This window comes from Dermacentor andersoni, chromosome 1 (assembly GCF_023375885.2).
Source record: "Dermacentor andersoni chromosome 1, qqDerAnde1_hic_scaffold, whole genome shotgun sequence".
Lineage (NCBI taxonomy): Eukaryota > Metazoa > Arthropoda > Arachnida > Ixodida > Ixodidae > Dermacentor > Dermacentor andersoni.
Genome location: NC_092814.1, coordinates 220,091,593 through 220,109,888, shown reverse-complemented (window position 1 = coordinate 220,109,888; position 18,296 = coordinate 220,091,593). Strand labels below are relative to the sequence as shown.

Genomic DNA, 18,296 nt, shown 5'->3' with positions numbered 1-18,296 from the left:
CTTCTTAAGTTACAAAGAGATTGAGTTATAATGTCACTATTTTCATAAGAACGGCTGAGGTTGATCATGTGCCCTTCTTCGACTTTTTTTTTTTCGTTCCTTATGACTTTCAAAAGATTCGGGCGGTTGCGCTGAATTTTCCCACGGATGTAGTAGGCATTTCCAACACAAGCTAGCGAAGTCCAGCGCTCGCCCGTCGACTTCCTCCCACACTCAATGTTCCCTCACAAAGGCTGATTTCGCATTCAAAAGTAAGATTAGGCCCAGCAAAAACATTTATTAAACAGATCCGTTCGGGAGCCCAAGGAAGACTGTTACTCGCCTTTAATAATCAGAAACCAAATTTCAAAGAGAATACACAAAAAAGATCCAACTACATCTGCCCTACTTTAATCAATGTCGTGCTCCCTGGCAAGGCATCGACATTGTCAGACACGAGCGCCAGTGGCACTTTGTTCAGGGGCTACGGCCACGCGACTTGCGGCCAACGTAGGCGCAGACACACGCCACGGGCATCTCTTCGAGCGTGTCGACGTAGACCCTGCCTACACGGCGCATCAGGGTCACTGGCCGGCTGACCTCCAGGCAACGGTAGCCCCTCCGTGAACTGCAAGGGCTACCGGGGCACATGCAGCGCACGGTGGTAACCAGTCTGGGCAGTCGGCGCCGGTCGAAGCTGGTCAGGAAGCGGAACGGGCACGTCGAGCGGTCCTGCACCGCCGGGCTCGTCTCCAGCGGCAGGCAACCGCGCTCGCGCAGCGTCAGCCTGTCCGAGTCGGCCCTTCCCGCCAGCGGAGGCGGCGGCAGCAGTGGTAGCGACGGCGGGGGCGTCGTTGTCGTGCGGTTGGTGCGGTTGGCGCGTGACAGCACCACTTTGACCTTGCGCAGGGTGCCGCGGCTGCTCTTGCGTGGCCTCATCACCGACTTCCTTGGGGCCATGCGCAGTCGTGGCATCACCTTGGGCTCGACGCCAGAGCGACGTTCCTTGTTCCTCACGCGACCCTCTTCGGTACACTCCTCGGTCGGCTCCGAGGCAGGGCGAGCCGGCACCGAGGCTGCCGGGACGTCGTGACCAGGCACCAAGGACGTCTCGGTAGACAGCCGTGGTGGTGGCTGCAGGACGCTGGCCTGCAGGCCGAGACAAGTCATTCACGGGGACTACCGAAGCTCTCTTTTCGACTGAATAGTTATGGGGCTTCCGGGCAAAGTAACGCAGCGGCCTAGGAAGACAGAACAAACAAGTATGCAAGTCAACCACACGTGCATTCGGTTGACTACCCTAGGCAGGGGGAAATGTCGTTAACAAATGAAAATAAAGAAATAAAGAAAGGAGAGGGGGAAAAGCACTAGCAGTGCGAATACGTGGGGTTGCCCATCGAGCCTTCTATCGGAAACTGAGGCCATTCTATTTCATAAGCTGAATGCCACCGTCCCTTTTAAACCCGCGACACGTGGGGCCATGGTTTAATAATCTTTGCCTCTGAAAATTTTCGAACTAGCCTTTTTATTGATAATTGAAGGAGCATAACGTCTTAAAGCGATGCATTGGCTATGAAAGGCGTCGTATTTAAGAAGGCTCCATATTAATTGTGATCCCTCTAGAACCGTTTCTCGAGCACCTGAATCTGTTTGCACGAGTGTATTTTCACTGCGCTTCCAATCAGAGTGTGGCCGCCGCAGCTGAGAATCGAAGCCATGACCTCGCGCTGAGCAGCAGAATTGCATAGTCAGTGGGTCACCGAGGTGGGTCCACGATGAACTTCATTTGCCGCGAACATCTGGTGCTCATTTTCGAGCATGCTTCCTTACGGCGATATTTTATTTTACTAGTCCAAAGTGGTAGTTATGATATAACTGTCACTTTGAACCACATCCAAGTACATTGTCGGGTCATTAAAGTGAACCTAAGGATCTATCCGGAAAGAAAATCAGTGATGAGTGGTACCAAGATTTGGTAGTAAAAACACCTGTGTACTTCGATTTAGGCGCACGTTAAAGAACCCCGGGCGGTTCAAATTAATCCGAACTCCACCACTACGGCGTGCCTCGTAATCAGATGATGGTTTTGACACGTATAGTCCCATAATTTATTTTTTAATTAGCTCTGCATAGAGGTCTGTTCCAGCAGGGAGAGAGGGCGATTTGCATAATGATTGTACAAGGCTTCGCCACACCAAGTCGAGACAGTAATATTTTACGCCCTACTATTAAAGCGAAGCATTCTTTGCTAACCCTCCTGCGCCTTTCCTGCGCCTCCTGCGCCGTGGCTGCCGCCTGCAATTGCTGCTGCGCGTGAGCTTTCGCTGGATAGCCCACACTCGACACACAGTATCGCCATCGTCGAAACGTGGTATGCATGAGACAGGTACTGCAGCGGAACTCCTCGTTCCCGATTCAATGATGATGGTGATTTAATGACATCCCTTTTGAAACAGGGCGGTGGCAATTAGCCACCCATGGAGCCTGCCTGATTTAATCACGTATGCTATACATGTTTTTGTCGAGCATTTTGTATACATCTCCATAATGTTTTCCTTTTCCTTCAAAATCTAGCTTGTACCGCTAGCTACGACTGTAAGAGATCGGGTCGTATTAATGTCTTCCCTGTTGTTGTTTTTTTCATCAACACTCTAAGCGTCTCTTGCTTATCTCGACTGTTGACCGGTTGAGGCTTCCGTACACTTTAAACCCAAACGCTTCTGGAAGGTGTACGTTGCCTACGGTTCTCACTGGGTGAATCCCTTCGCATTCCATTAGGATGTGCTGAGTGTTCTCCAAATTATTGCTGCAGCATACACATGTCTAATTTATTTCCGGGTATTTGCTCCGGTATGCTTTTGTCTTTAGGCAACCGGCTCGAGCCTCAAATAGCAAGGCACTGCCCTTTGTGTTAACGTACAGATTTTCCCTTTTGATTTCTTTCTTCTCATTCTTATAAATAACCATGGTCCTTTTTTTTCGTTCTTTGTATCCAATTAACTGCCTCTGTTTCTCTCACTTTATATTTGATGACCCCTCGTTGGTTATTTACAGTTTCAATTGTCCTGTACTTGATGAAGGGAAAATGAGACGTCCACCCAAACGTAGCAAATTGCTACAAAGGAAACCCATACGGGTACCTCGAAAGAAAAGCCTCGCAGTTGAAGTTTTTCTTCAGATTTTCTTCAACTGCGAGTCTTTTCTTTCGAGGAACTCGTATTGGTTTCCTTTGTAGCAATTTGCTACGTTTGAGTGGATGTCTCATTTTCTATTTATTCATCTCTTGTCCACCTTGCGGGCTTCCGCAGAACTATTACACCGATCCCTGTACTCGGTTGCCAGCTTTCTTGACCTCTTCCTCCATTTTGTCTCCGTGCTTTTCAAGTACAGATACGTGTGCACTTTACCTGCCTATTTATATTAATCAATGTTCCTGAGTCTTTCTTCAAAACTAATTTTGCTCTGTGCTTCTCTGAGTTCAAAAGAGGCCCAACCCGTGTCACCCTGCACTGCCTCATTTGTGGTTTTACCGTGGGCTCCCAAAGCCAATCGGCCTGCGGATCTTTAGTTAACTTCCAACCCAGACAAGAAACCCGATTTTAAGAACAGAGTGACATTTGCGAACGTTAGCGCTGGCACCATTACTCCTTTCCCGATTCCACGCACCACCTCGTACTTATTGTGGCCCCACAGTGCTCCGTGTTTCATTACTACAGTCGTTCCGCTTCCCCTTTATTTTCAGACTTTCTTGGCGCATGCTTGAGTAAGTCTTTCCTTCGTTCATGTATACGCCGAGGTAGTTATATTGCTTGACTATGGGTACGACTTGCTGTTGAATTGACACCACGTAATGACTTGTCTCTTCATTAAATATCATAATTCCCGATTTCTCTGTGCTAAACTTCAGGCCCTAGATTTGTCGCTGCGTTACCACAGATATTATCAAGTGCCCGTAAAGCTCTTTTATTGCTCGCTACTAGCACTATGTCGACCACATACATCAGTCCAGGGAGTTTCTGTTGCACCATTTGTCCATTACGCATGTAGGATAAATCAAACCCTAATTCGTTGTTTTCCAGTAATGTATCTATGTCCTTAACATAAAGGGGGAACAACAAGGGCTTCTTTGCTTCAGTCCTTGGTGGATTCCCACCACTTCATTACCTTTTCGACCTTCCAATTCAACTTGTACTTGGTTGCCCATCTATATCTCCCTCAGTAGCTCCACGAAGTCGTTCTCTATGCCTTCGTACATAAGAATATCCCATAACAATTCCCTGTCTACGTTGTCATAGATTGCTTTAATATCTATAAAAGTTATCGATAAAGGTGTATTTTGAGCTACTGAAATCAGTACGCACTGAGTTAGTGCAAACATATTATCAACTAAGCGTCTGCCTGGCCTGCACCCATTCTGCAGTTCCCCAAGTAAATAATTTTTCTCCACCTACTTCGACAGTACCAATTTTATGGCGTGCATTGCCATTCTATATATCACCGACGTTACCGTAAATGGCCTCTACGAGCTCATCTTATTCTTATCACCTTTGCATTTGTAGATGACGTTCATCTTGCTTTCACACCATCCAACCGAATTTTCTTCATTCTAATCACTTGCTCTATAACATTAGTCATCAGTGCCTTGCTCTTTGGACCGAGGTTTTTGATTAGCTGTATTGGGATTTCATCAGGTCCTGGTTCCGTGTTATTAGAGACATTTTCTTCAACTTTTGTTCAATAAAAGCTTTCTAGCTAAATTTTCATCTCTCATGCTTCTCTGCTGCTGCTGGATCTGTTTGAGTCTGAAATACACTTTCTTTCGTGCCGAAATTATCCCTAATAACATCTGGGATGTACCGCAGCGCATCGTCTCCTTCGTAGATCTTACCGTCTTCATCCCTTGTAGCCGTTTGGGAATTTTCCTTTGGAGCTCCGAGTGCTCTTAGAGGGTTCCAGAATCTTTTTGGGGCGCCTTTGTCTCTTTTGCGAATGTGATGCACCCCACGTTCACTTGTGCGTTAAATTTTCTCCTGCACGAGCTCACTCGCCACTCTTTTCTTTTCTGGGTATTCGTTCGACCTAGGAGCATCTCTTCTTCGTGTAATCCCAACTTTTTGGCTTCTCGATGATCCCTAGATACCTGCTTACGCTCTTCTATAGCTTGCTTTATTTCCTTGTTCCACCACGTACGTGCTGATTGTCCAGTTGTGCGCAGCATCACTGACTCTGCAGACAAAATTTCATCACGTGGGGTATCTCTCGTTGTTTAATGGATAGTTCCACGCGTAGGCATCGCCGGAAAAGAAGAAGCTGATAGGCTGACTTCAACTTGCGCTCATGACAACTGTGTCTACCCTGAAATTTTGTGCAAGCTTGACGACGCTCGTCTGCTGATTCATCGCCATCTGCCCACGCAGCATCCAGACTGCAGCGCGTCGCAAATGAGACGTTCCCGCCCCGTGTTCGCGGTCGAGGCTTGCCTCGTCGGGCTAGAGCGCCACTACTCAAGCTAAAGGTTGGCTGTGTAAAGGTGTGCAAACGTTTATACAGAGAAGGACCTGTGGCCAGTCCATCGTATACGTCTTGCGGTAGCTGCGAGACACTTCAGCACCTGATATTGGAGTGCCCCGCTTTCATTGCACAGCGCACGTCGCTAGTGAGGGACTATCACCTCTTTTGCCTGCGGTGTACGACACGCGACGAATGTTTGTACCCCAGCGGTTGTGCGGCTCGACGCGATCAGGCTCATCGCGCTGTCCTTACTTTTCTAGAATTAACTAACTTAATTTCCCGTTTGTAGCTCAGACACTACTTCTATCTAACATTCTTCAGTAGCGTGACCTGCTGTGAGCGGCCCTACTGTGCTTGACCTGTACTGTGGGTTCTACTTTATTCTTTTAGACTTGTCATCTTGCCCTTTCTTTCCTCCCCTCCCTCCTATCTTCCCTTTCTATGTTTCTGTCTCCTCCTTTCTGAAGAGCAGGCAGGCGTTATGCCCATTCCGGTGGCAGTTGTCAGCCTGCTCCTTGCTTTCCCTTTCCTGTCAAATGTATGTATGTTTTCAAAACAAATTAATAGTAATAAATAAATAAATTACGTCATTTCCTCTTTGCAATCCTTTTTTTTTGTGCCGTCTCTGTCTTATTTCCTGCTGCATAACGTGTACCAGTCCCTTATATTCCCAGACTGCTGTAGGAAAAGATTCCATTTTCTTCACTTTGTTTCTTGCGATATCAGTTATTTGCTCTTCATTCGATTTTCGAAATTCTGATTATTTTTAGAAATTCAGCTTTGTGTTAATGTATCTCTCAAACTTTAATGTTAAACGTCTATGATGGCTACCCACGCTATTTTTCCATGCTCGTCTATTATCATTTGATCTAGTTGTTTGGCCCCTCCTGTCTTATCCTTGCCCTTTGCTTTGTTCTCTTCTTCCGCGGCCGGCACATCATGGAGAGAAATAGAAAAAAATGACCACCGCTGACGTTTCCGCTACTGCTTTCCGGCGTGGTGGTTTCGGCTTGCTGAGCTGTTCTCGCCTCGGAACCAGCGTCATTCGCGGTGCTCGCATCGAAGTGTTCGTATCGAAGCGTGCAATCGATGGATGGATGGATGGAAGGTAGGAGCGTCCCCTTTGAAACGGGGTGATGGCAGTTGCCACCATGCTCAGCTTTTTATTTTGTTTAACTGTGTTGTATGTTATTAAAATTCACCATTTTCTTTAAATACTTCTTCCTACACTTTTAACCTTATGTCACCTCTCTGATTTTGAGCCACCAATCCTCCAATCGCTTTTTGCTAATTTCCACCGCATATTTATTTACATGACTATTGTTATCTCTGAACCCTAGGGCCTCAGGAAGTGTGACTGTGCCCGCATCGACATCGGGATGGATACCATCACATTTTAGTATGAGGTATTCTATTGTTTCTACAAATTTACCACATACAGTACGTGTGTCTTCTTCCTCGTTAAATTTCTTTTTATAGCTCCGCGTTCTAAGACATCCTGACCTAGCTTCAAAGAGTAGGGCACTGTCTCTTGAATTATCATAAGACGCTTCCTCCCTTATCTGCTGTTTCCATTATCGATATAGTTCAACACTATCCTACTTTTCCATTGAATCTATCCAATTTTTACCTTCCGCCTTTTTAACCTGTCGTTTAATGCTCTGTCTTTCTCCGTCCTCGTGTCTGGCATACTTACTGGTTAGCTTCCTAGTTCTTTTCCGCCATTGTGAGTCAATACTCTTTCTGTGTACGTATTTAACTACCTTAGCTGCCCACCTATTATCGTCCAATTTCCTCAGGCGTTTTTCGTATATGATTTTACTCCGAGCTTCCCGTGCTTCGAACGATGCCCAGCCCATATCCCCCTGTACTGCCTCGTTTGTGGTTTTCCCGTGGGCACCTAATGCTAATCTTCCAACAGCTCTCTGATTTACTTCTAGTCTCGACTGAACTTCTGCCCTTAAGCACAGGAGCGCATTCGCGAAAGTAAGCCCCGGCACCATTATTCCTTTCCAAATACCTCTCAGTACTTCATACCTGTTGTGCCCCCACAATGCCATATGTTTCATTATCCCAGCATCTCTTCGCCCTTTTGCTATGAGAGACTGTTCGTGCTTTTCCGTGTACATCTGCCGTTTGTTTATCCATACCCCGATATATTTGTATTCGGCCACTCGGGGTATTTCATGGCCTTGTATTGTAAGCTCCTGATCAGTTGTATCATTGCAGATCGGCAGCAGGATGGCTGCGCCATCTAGTAGCCATGGCTCACACTATTTCGCCCGCAGCAGATGAAGGTAGAGGGGGAAATCCGGGAGTCGTTGGCCGCTCGTGTAGAAGGCGAAGGGGCCGCGACGCGGAGAGCCGTGATGAGGCGGGAGACAGGGCACCGGAAATGATGGCTTCACGTTGCGCATGCGTGGCGCCGCCAGGCAACCGCGAGGACGGTCGCATCTGCGCCTCTAAGGGGAGGTAGGGTATCCTCAAACAAATGGGGCAGAAAACCAGCTTGGCCTTTTCGCCTCCTATAACGCTGGTTGCGTTCAAAGGTGCTTTGCATTGCAGAGCTCCTCGTTCGGGGCATCCTTGAGCGAGATGAGAAGGTACGCATGAACACTGCCTCCTAAGCTTCGCTGTATGTTGATTCCAACAGGGCACGTTGGATTTGCTGGATTTTTCTTTTAAAATATGGTTCGAAAACACAGTGCCAACGTTCGTTCGGTTACGCTGCTTGTCGAATTTCGTTACTCGCTTCATGCGGTGAGTTTATTCAAAACGCAGCCGTTTCTACTATTGATTTTTACGAACTCCAACTTTCACGTTCTTCAAAACGATTCCTAACGAGCATCCTTTTTCTTATATCCGGGGCCACTGTAGGCGCTGCCCAATGTTCTTCAAAAAGACCCCGAAACGCCTTTTGTCGAATCTGAATCTTCATTATCTCTGGAATTTTTCCTTTTATCCCACCATTGCGGTCGGAGGTGGGACAAGGCAGCCCGGCTGATGGTCGGTCGGCGCGCCTAACAATCCTGCACTTCTTTCTCGTTACTTCTCGCCACTACAGCGGTAAACGTATAATTTGTAATACAGGGATGAAAGGAAACGTTAACATCCGCAATGAAGGCAGACCAAGACGGGAATATATTCTTAATCCAAGACCACCATTTGGTCGCGCAAATTGCTGCCAAAAATGTCTCATTCTCATTTGCTAGAGCGATTGCTCCGGTCGGAAGGTAGTAGAGACAGTTATTGGGCGATTTTCTAGGCCAGGCAATGATCCGTGCTCAATCGCCAGACGAAGAGGAATTCAACCTTAGTTGCGAAGCTTTCTTCCCTAGGAGTTCGGATGTAGTTTCATAGTTTCCTGCTGCGTTTAGGTGGGTACAATATTTTACTTTGATGAATTTATGTCCACCATACACATTTCCGCGGAGCTTATTTGGCTATTCCGTAGAAGGAAATACTAGATAAATACTACATTTTTGCTTCAGTGAGAAATGCAAAATGCATCAATACGCAAAATAGTGGAAACGCGACAAAAGACGGATGACAGTGTTCCAGAGTCCTTTTGAGTAACTTCACTCATAATTGTGAGACACTGGAACAGCAGTTCGTTATTTTACCAACATGCATGTTTGTAATTTGGCGGTGTGCGGACCTGCTCCTAGCGCAACAAAAGGCGAATAAGGTGCTGCTTCCTCCTAATTTCTTTTTTGTCCTTGACGTAATGCTCTCCTTTTTCATGGATTAAATCTAGAATATGAAACAACAAGGATGCAGTTCTAAGCTATATTTCGACAGCATTTGAAAGTTCCCTTGCCTGGGTGATCCAGCGCCTGAACGTGGCGGCATGGAACGTCGGTTACTACATTACATCCTGCGCTTTCCAACCTACCAAAACGTCACAAGTCAGAGCGCCCCAAGAAGTTCAGTGAGACAAAAACACGGAGACAATTCTTCCGAGAAAATTGATTTCAAAATAATCTTCTTTTCCATGATGCGGATTTAAGGGAAATTCTTCGCTGAACATGGGTCAATTCGTAGTCGCCTCCGCAAGGAGCTCCTTTCGTTGCGTAATTTTTGAAACGCGACACCGATACATTAAACGTTTCTTTTACCCTCGTTGTTGCAGCGTTTCGCAAAGCTATAAGAAAAACTCCGTGGTGCGCTCATAGTATCGCGCACCCACGGAATTGCGCTAGTGATATGTTGGGCGCTTAAGGAAAGAGACAAATATTTATTAGTTCTATCAGCACGCAGCGTCTCGTCTTGACTAGGCAACAGTGTAATTCACACGATCAGAAATTTTCTGCGCTTCGAGGGAGTCGCTTATCTGCGGAGGAAAAGTGTTCAGTGCCCTTGCGATCACTTCGTATTTCAAAGGGGCCTTTCACTCGCAACACAATAAATGACGACCGCCGCCGTTTACGTTTATCTCACGTGGAAACTTGTATGAGTTTAGCGAACAGGGACGTAATCGCTTTCCCTAATATCAGTTTCAGTGCACGCTTATTTAAAAAATACTTTCCCTTCAAATATCAGTAAAGTCATCCTCCCAAATTATGCGGCAAAATTACGACAAGGCAGTGACCTCAACGGATGGACCGACCGCCCCATCGCTGAACTTCTTTGCTATTGTAGACTAATACTCTTCTCACCACGTCACCACCCGGCGTCGTTGGCTCTGCAGCCCTGCGTCCTTCGTCGTCTTGGAAGCCGCCTTGGCGTTTGTCTTTAAGGAAAGGCAGAGGCGAGTCCGGATTTCCGCTAGCGTTGAGCACCTCGTTGGTACGCTCCGTCACGTCGCTCTCGGTGGCAAAGTCGGATACGCCGTGTCTTACCACGATGATCTGCGCTACCGGCTCTGCCAGTGGGTCGGTGCTCCAGGTCGACTCGGAGCCGCTGATGTTGTACTCGGGGCTCGCCGCGACACCTTCAGCGAAAGGCGAGGAGGCAGCCGCGCGCAGCATTTCCTGCGCATCATCGGCAGCCACCGTAACGTCCCTAGGTAGGGCCAGGGTGTCCGGCACTGTGGTGTTTTTGGCTGGCCCGTTGTTATCAAAACGCAGAATTTCATCGCAGCCTCCTCCGGTCAGCACCATCGGAAGCACAACGCCGAGAAATAGCATGACACTCATTTGTCTGTGCCCGTGACAAAACGTGGAAAGCGAATGGATTCGGAAGCGCTTCCGCTCGCTACCAAACCGCAGACGGACTGCACTCCTAGAACGATGCGTTCGCACTGCTATTCGTTGCCGAGACTGCGCGAATCGGGGCGACATCCGAGGTTGCCTGCGACTGGTGGCGGAGAAAGGATACGCCATGAAACTGGAGACAAACGTTCTCACCGGCGCAGACGCCGCTCGGGATGATGCGAGACCACGTCGCCTTTGCCGAGCGGCGAACCAGTCAGGCGTGCGGGAACACGAGTGGAGTGAAATAATGACAGCAAATTTGAGTTCTATGCAGATGAGATGGGCGCCGGACGCAGCAAGCTCCTTTCAGTCCAACTGGAGAAACTCGGCGGTATTGTCTAAATGACGCCGTGCTCCTTGGTTGTTAAATCTTCTAAAAACGCAGCCGCGAGCAAGCAGGTGATGATACCAAATAACTCATTCAATATTGTTAATGGATGGTGGTTTCCTAACTCTCTGAGCCACTAAGTACAGGATCTCGCGGCCCATGTGCTTCAGTGTTGCACCCACGAATACGGTCAGGTATATCTTTGGTTCCAGTACGTTGTCGCCTGAGTCAGCCACTCAGCTGTCGTTATGGGAGGGGCAAATGCAGTGAGTAAGTGAATTGATGAACAGGGGCGCTATAACGTAAATCTATTCCAAACTTTCCTATTCCAATTCTGCTATGAGACCTCCACGATTGGTCAAAAACTTTTTTCGACCACGCCCACTTCACCTGTCTGTCACGCGACGTCACGAAAACCGCGATAGCTCCCCATGTGATATGATGTGTACGCTCTGATTATGCATGATTTGACAGAAAAAAGAAAAACAGTTATTTCTGATTCGACCCTTTTTCGCCGTTAGCCCTCGGCTATTGGTAAAAAGTTTTCGGGCTGCACCCACTTCACCTGCCTGTCACGCGACGTCACAAAACCGCAAGAACTCACCTCGTCAAAGTGACGCGTACGCGATAAAGATGCATTAATATGCCGAACAAAACTGAATTTTCTTCGGAATAGCCGCAGGCTGCCCCGTTCCGAAAGGAATAAAAGTTGGCTGCCGCCGATCGCTGAGACGCTGGCTACGAGCACCTGCCGGAGAGCATGGGTGTATTTGCGTATAATAAATCTTCTTGCGTGGCCGTATAAGGTTTTCGAGCCCATTCGGCACGTTTACCACCTCATTCTGCCAGCTCTTCTTTGCTGAGGGTCAGTTTTAGCGTCGTTCTTAAGCTTCCGTTGCATGCCGCCGTAATTTTCGACCAGCCACCACAAGCTAAGTAAGGCAAAGCCGACCAATCGCAGACGCCGGCGCCACCCTCTTCATCCGGTTATCGACTTTCAGTGCACTGGCTCTGCCCCAGTGAATCCCTCTTCACCTGAGCGTTCTCCTCGCCTCTTGTCAGCCAATTAGATACGACAAGCCGCTCAGTGTAGGCAATGTTATTCGTTTTCCAAGCAAACAAAAGTGACCTCCTATGAACGAGGAGAGCGTTTGATTGGTCTGTACAGACAACCCTGCGGGTGACCGCCCGGTGATTGCGTCGGTGGTTACGCAAATTTGACGTCAGGAAATTGGAATAGAAACATATTGGAATAGTTTTACGTTATAGGGCCCCAGTATGGGGAGCACGTCCAAAGTACAGGCTTGAGCACTTTTTTCCTAATAAGTGTCTACCTATCATTGCAACCAAATATCCCATACAAGTAGCGCACAAGCTAAAGTGTTCGGCTAATTCAACACGCCATTTTTTGCTTGCCATGTGGAAAGCTAGGAAGCAATTCATCGACTTCGCCAGAACGCTTGGTGAAATACGTACGCTAAAGGATGCTTGGGCGGAATAATTGCTGGCCATGCATGCCAGGCTTACCGGGCCTGCTGCTACACCCATCATCAACACTCCTTCACGAAAATGAAAGACCAATCTTACAAGCTGGCAGTTAATAAAATACGTATAAGTGACGCTACTTGTGTTTCTGATCGCGCCACTTATGCAGTTGTGTCATTTTTCTCATGTAAGAAGAACTCCCCTTGCCTCCTCTCCCTGCAGCTATTCCTAAACGGACGCGACCTTCTAGCTTAATGCTCGCTAAACCGTATGTTATACGAACTATGCGAAATTATTACCCAGTCGTGACAGGCTGTGTCTGTACACAGATGATAGCCATCCTGAGATTGTAGCTCTAACCGAGACTTGGTTGCGCTCTGATATCATTGGCGCTCAGCATATGCGAAGCATGGCGTAGGCAAAGAAAGTTTTGCTTTAAAATGTCGGCATCGGTGCTTGTCATTAACTTCAACGGCAAACAACGTGTTCAATTATTGGGCTACCGAATGGCTCCGAGCGTTATTAAACAACAAGACGAAATAAACGATGCTGTAATTCGGCCAAGTAGCTGAATACTGCGTCCACTTATGCGGAATGCAGTGAATTTCTACAAAGTTACAGCAGATTGTCTCGTGCAGCCAGGTAAAAATATTATTCTCGCGACTTGCGCCTTCCGCTCAGCATCAATCCTGCAAAATCCTTGTAGGTTATATCACCTGGTCGTCGTATTCAGAAAATTGTGCTACATGGTTATGAAGAAAACCCTTTGTCTAATACGGAACGTCTAGTTACATTTATTAATTTCTCTGTGTTCGCTTAATACAGCAAGATTTCTGTTCTTCGTCCTTTTTTACGGATTTAGATTTTTCATTATGAAACCTGGGGCCCTATAACGTAAAACTATTCCAATATGTTGTTATTCCAATCTCCTGACGTCAAACTTGCATAACCGCCGATGCAAGCATCAGGCGGTCACCCGCAGGGTTGTCTGAACAGACGAATCAAACGCACTCCTCGTTCAGAGAAGGTCATTTTTGTTTGCTTGAAGAACGAATAACATTGCCTACACTGAGTGGCTTGTCTTATTTAATTGGCTGACAAGAGGCGAGGTGCACGCTCAAGTGGAGAGGGATTCGATGGGACCGAGCCACTGCACTGAAAATCAATAACCGGATGAAGAGGGTGGTGCGGGCGTCTACGATTAATCCGCTTTCGATCCCTTACTTAGCTTGCGGTGGCTGGTCGCGGCAGCATGCAACGGAAGCTTAAGAATGACGCTAAAGCGGATCCTCAGCAAAGAATAGTTGGCAGAGCGGGGTCGTAAACGTGCCGAAAGTGCTCGAAACCGTTACACGGCCACGCAAAGAGCTTTATTATACGCAAATAAACCCATGCTCTCCGGCAGGTGCGAGCAGCCAGTGCCTGAACGATCGGCGGCAGCCATCTTTTATGCGTTTAGGAATGGGGCAGCCTGCGGCTATTCAGAAGAAAATTCAGTTTTGTTCGGCATATTAATACATCTTTAACGTGTACACGTCACGTTGACGCGGTGGGTGTTTGCGGTTTTGTGACGTCACGTGACAGGCAGGTGAAGTGGGTGCAGCCCGAAAACTTTTGACCAATAGCCGAGGGCTAATGGCGAAAAGGCGTCTAATCAGACATAACAATTTTTCTTTTGTTCTGTCAAATCATGCATAATCGGTGTGTACACGTCATATCAGATGGGGAGTTATCGCAGTTTTCGTGGCGTCGCGTGACAGACAGGCGAAGTGGGGGTGGTCGAAAAAAGTTTTTGACCAATCGCGCAGGGCTGATTGCAGAAGTGGAATACAAAGGTTTGGAATAGCTTTACGTTATAGCGCCCCTATACCGAAATTGCCATGGGCGCCACTAGGTTAATGGTAAGCTATCCGAAACTTTTCTTCCCGTACTGACAATATCAATCCAAGAATATTTAAGTCCACGGTAAACGTTTCTAGTCCATTACTGTGCAATCTTCTTCAACAACCTTTATCTTCTGGTCAGCTACCTGTTGGCTAGAAAATCGCGAAGGTAATCCTGGTATTCAGAAGCGCTAAGAAACACTCTGCAGAAGACGACATCCCTATACCGATCTCTCTAACAAGTATCTGCTGTAAGTTACTGGAATATATCACAGCGACACACGTATCATATTTTTTTTTCAAGCAGGATGAATTTAGAAACGTATATATCATGTGACAACGCATGAGATGCTCACGCGGAACAGTTGACCGCCAAGCACGCCTGGCTAGCCGCTAATCCCGCCTGCTCGAACGCCAACACCACCTCCACCACGCAATTACTTGAATAAACTGGACAACACTTTACCATGCACGGAAACCAGAAAATAAATTATTTTTGCATATTTCAATTGAGCCAATATCTTAAAGAAATAGACAAGTTTCAAGCTTGACATTGATTTCAAGGAGAAGTCACAGGGCCTAATATTCTTCCTAGCTCTAGTAGTTCTTGGGAAACAGAGCCCATTCTACTGAAATAAATGTTCTCCTCTCCGTAACGTGGACATGCATCAAAAGAAAATTTGTTCCATGGTTTCTAACGCACCCCAGTTATCACAATAGGGGCTGGTCTAGCCTGTTTACATCAGCATATTCACCTTTGTCGCACCTGCACATACCATGCATGTTCATGTAAATTATTAGAGCGCTGCTCTTAGGCGCCGGTTCCTGTAAATGTTCCTGCGGCGAGCGTTGGCATCGGCCTCGGCGTAACCGAGCGAACGAGCACAGCGAAAGATGAAAGCGAACGCGGAGCGCAGTGGAGGGGGGGGGGGAGAGATGCGAGGAGGAAAGCGGAGAGGAGGATGCAGCGCAACTAGGAGGCGGAAAGAGGAGGATGGTATAGCGAAAAAGGTGTGAAAAGTGGAGTGGCGGCACGACCAGGCATACATCCAACGCGGAAACAAAGCGCTGGCGTGGGCTTCGGACCCACTGGGCATGCGCTACTTCGCCTGCGGCGCCGCCGTCGCTGGAGAATGGATTCCGCGCGAGCCACGCGTTCCCGTGTTCACGCTTTCTTTCTGATCAATGAGCGACGCTGCCGGTAGAAATGCTTCGTTTGCCGCTACTGCTAAGCGAGCTGCCCAAGCAGAGGCTCAGCGCCGCCGCCAAGAGTACCTTGTACTTCTGAATGAAATGCTTTGCCACAATATATCGCGATTTCTTTAAATTGATTTGAACCTCAAGGGTCCCCAGACGGGACCATACATGAGGGGTGGGCGCATGAATGGCGGATAACAATGACTGTTGCGTAGGGTTACGAAGAGTACATAGCTTCTTCGATGACATTCTTGAAATAAGCGGGATCAGGCATAAGAGCTTGGCTGCAGGGAAGGTCATTCCAGTCGCAAGCTGGCGTGCACAAAAAAAATGACTTCTGGAACGTAGTAGTGCGGACACAATGCGGGCTGATGCTGTTATTATGGCCTGTGCGTGGTGTTCGACGCACTGGTTGGATGAGCTGGTTGTCTCGGGGCTAACAATGGAAAAACTTGTGATAAAGACAGAGGCGTGGAATACGGCGACGGGAAGCGAAAGAAGGCACTTGTAACTGAATCTTTAGAGCAGATATACTAGGCAGTATTGTGAGTAGTTTCAAAGAATGAAACGGGTAGCAAGATTTTGAACTGATTCTAGAGCTGGAACAAGGTTATACATATGTGGATCAAAGAACGCGCTAGCGTATTCAAGTTTAGGTCGCACAAGTGTTTTGTCAGTTAGTAATATTAATGAAGAAGGTGTCATGCGCAGGTTACGGCGAAGGTACCCAATTGTTCGATTAGATGAATTTATTATGTGGTTAACGTGGACAAGACCATGTACTGGTAATGTAAACACCAAGTTATTTAACGAAGCTAGTGGAAATAATTGTGGTATCCTTGATTTTATAAGTAGGTTGAGTATAATTTCGGCGGCGGTAAAAAGGAATTAGTACACTCTTTGCAGAATACAGGGACATTAGCCAAGTAGCGCACCATTTCTTTATGTTCTTCAGGTCATTTTGGAGGACAGAAGAATGGTGAGTGTTAGTTATAGGGCGGTAGATTACGCAGTCATCAGCGAAAAGGCTGATAATAGATGTTACTATGGAAGGCAGGTCGTTAATATTTATTAAAAAGAGGAAAGGGCCAAGAACTGTGCTTTGGGGTACTCCTGAAAGAACGTGCGAGTAAGAAGACGAGAAGCCATTAGCGGAAACAATTTGCATGCGGTGTTTTTTCTATACACCTCAACAGCTGCGCTCGAAATTCGCATTAGGCAGTATCGTAATAGTCGGTGAAATTTTTCGCCGTGTCGTTCGCAGGTCTTATTCAGAGCACGGAAAAAGGATAACGTCATGAAAACAAGTTCATTAGGTGGAGCATGCTGTAGAGCTTTTACATTAAACTTATGTTCCAAAACTTATATTTAAAAATTTACATAACTAATTTAGCTAACTAATCGGAATTCCAAAATTACTTGAGTAACTCAGACGACTACGAACAACAGGCTGTCAATCTCAGTTACCTAAGCTGTAGCACATTGTTTAAAGCTTCTTTCAAGGTTTCTAAAGACACGATTTTCATTTTTTTCTTTTCTTTTTCTTTCTCTTGTTTAGTTTTTTTTTTTCACATGACCTAATAAAAGAGGCTGACGCCTTTAGGAGGCGCCGACTATTCCTCGTAAGCGAAAAAAAAAACGTTATAACAAAATTTTGTGACAAAATGGGTGCATCCCAGAATACTGGCAGCCACCATGAACACAATGTTCTGCACATGAGTACAGGAAGCCGCCGAAAATAAACACGTATACATTTGCATATGTAAACACAACTACTTCGACTTGTCCGAGAACGCATACAGTTCACAGTTTCGTAGACGAGGGAACAGAACGTAAGTACATATACATAACATGCTCCATAACTACTTATTTCTCCAATAAGCTTGCGAACTGTCACTTCTCTTCGTTCATATATAACAATGTACTGTCTCTAACGCAGCCATACAGATATCTGCGCCATTCATCTGACACCTACACTTCATCCACACATATAACGCCGTATGTGCTAAAGCTTCGCAGAAACTTGCGAAATTCTCCTGACAGTTTGTAAAATATGCTTCCACAGTATGGTCTCTGCATCCAGATTACTGATTTTGCATGTTGGAATAAATTCAGAAGAAAGTAGTGCGTTTCCGTTCTAGTAACTATAACAGGTATTGTAGCGTAACTAAGATGTAGCACAACGTACGCGTAATGCAGAGGCTGAGTTTGGCTCTCACCGGCGGCAAGTTGTTTCGTCATCCACTTTCATTTCCTTTTAGCTTATCATTTCTGCACTTCAACTAAAATCTGCAAATAATTTACCCTACGCTTTCCTTGGCTTCATGAACTGTTGGTTTAATATGAGCCATGTCATCGATCAGACGTCCTAGGAATGGGTCATATTTTGGGACTCTAAATCAGCTCAATTCACAGTTTCAAGTCTGCCTTACATCACAAAAAATACGCGCAGATGACATCCGACATTAAGAAAATACACCATTATGCTCTGGAAACAGGGCACATCATAATTTTTCAGTGGATTTTTTCTGCTCACTGTGGCATTGTTGGAAACGACTTTGCTGACTGGGCTGCCCAGTCTGCCCACGAACACACCCAGATACATTCGATCATTTGGCGAGGACGGACGCTGCCAGGGAACTTCGTCTGCTTGCACGCAAAAAAAGACAAGTTTTGCTGGAGTTCTAGAAGTATCTTCAATTTCTGACTGCGCAAGCT

At 46.7% G+C, this 18,296-nt stretch overlaps 1 protein-coding gene across 1 annotated transcript; it reads right to left on the bottom strand.

The window, feature by feature from the left end:
* Nucleotides 1–306: 306 nt before the first annotated feature.
* On the bottom strand, nucleotides 307–10,742 carry LOC126548641 (uncharacterized). The gene is made up of 2 exons (XM_050196886.2): nucleotides 10,149–10,742; nucleotides 307–1,128 (listed from the first exon to the last, which is right to left on the bottom strand). Exons 1-2 carry the CDS (start codon nucleotides 10,626–10,628, stop codon nucleotides 457–459), a joined length of 1,152 nt encoding a protein of 383 aa, XP_050052843.1. The 5' UTR covers nucleotides 10,629–10,742; the 3' UTR covers nucleotides 307–456.
* Nucleotides 10,743–18,296: the final 7,554 nt, after the last annotated feature.

Bases quoted from the DNA above. Each gene is read 5' to 3' on its own strand.
- LOC126548641 (XM_050196886.2), bottom strand. From the start codon at position 10,628: ATGAGTGTCATGCTATTTCTCGGCGTTGTGCTTCCGATGGTGCTGACC. The intron at 1,129-10,148 runs GTGAGAAGAGTA...CTCGGCCTGCAG, and splicing joins CGACGCCGGGTGGTGACGTG to GCCAGCGTCCTGCAGCCACC.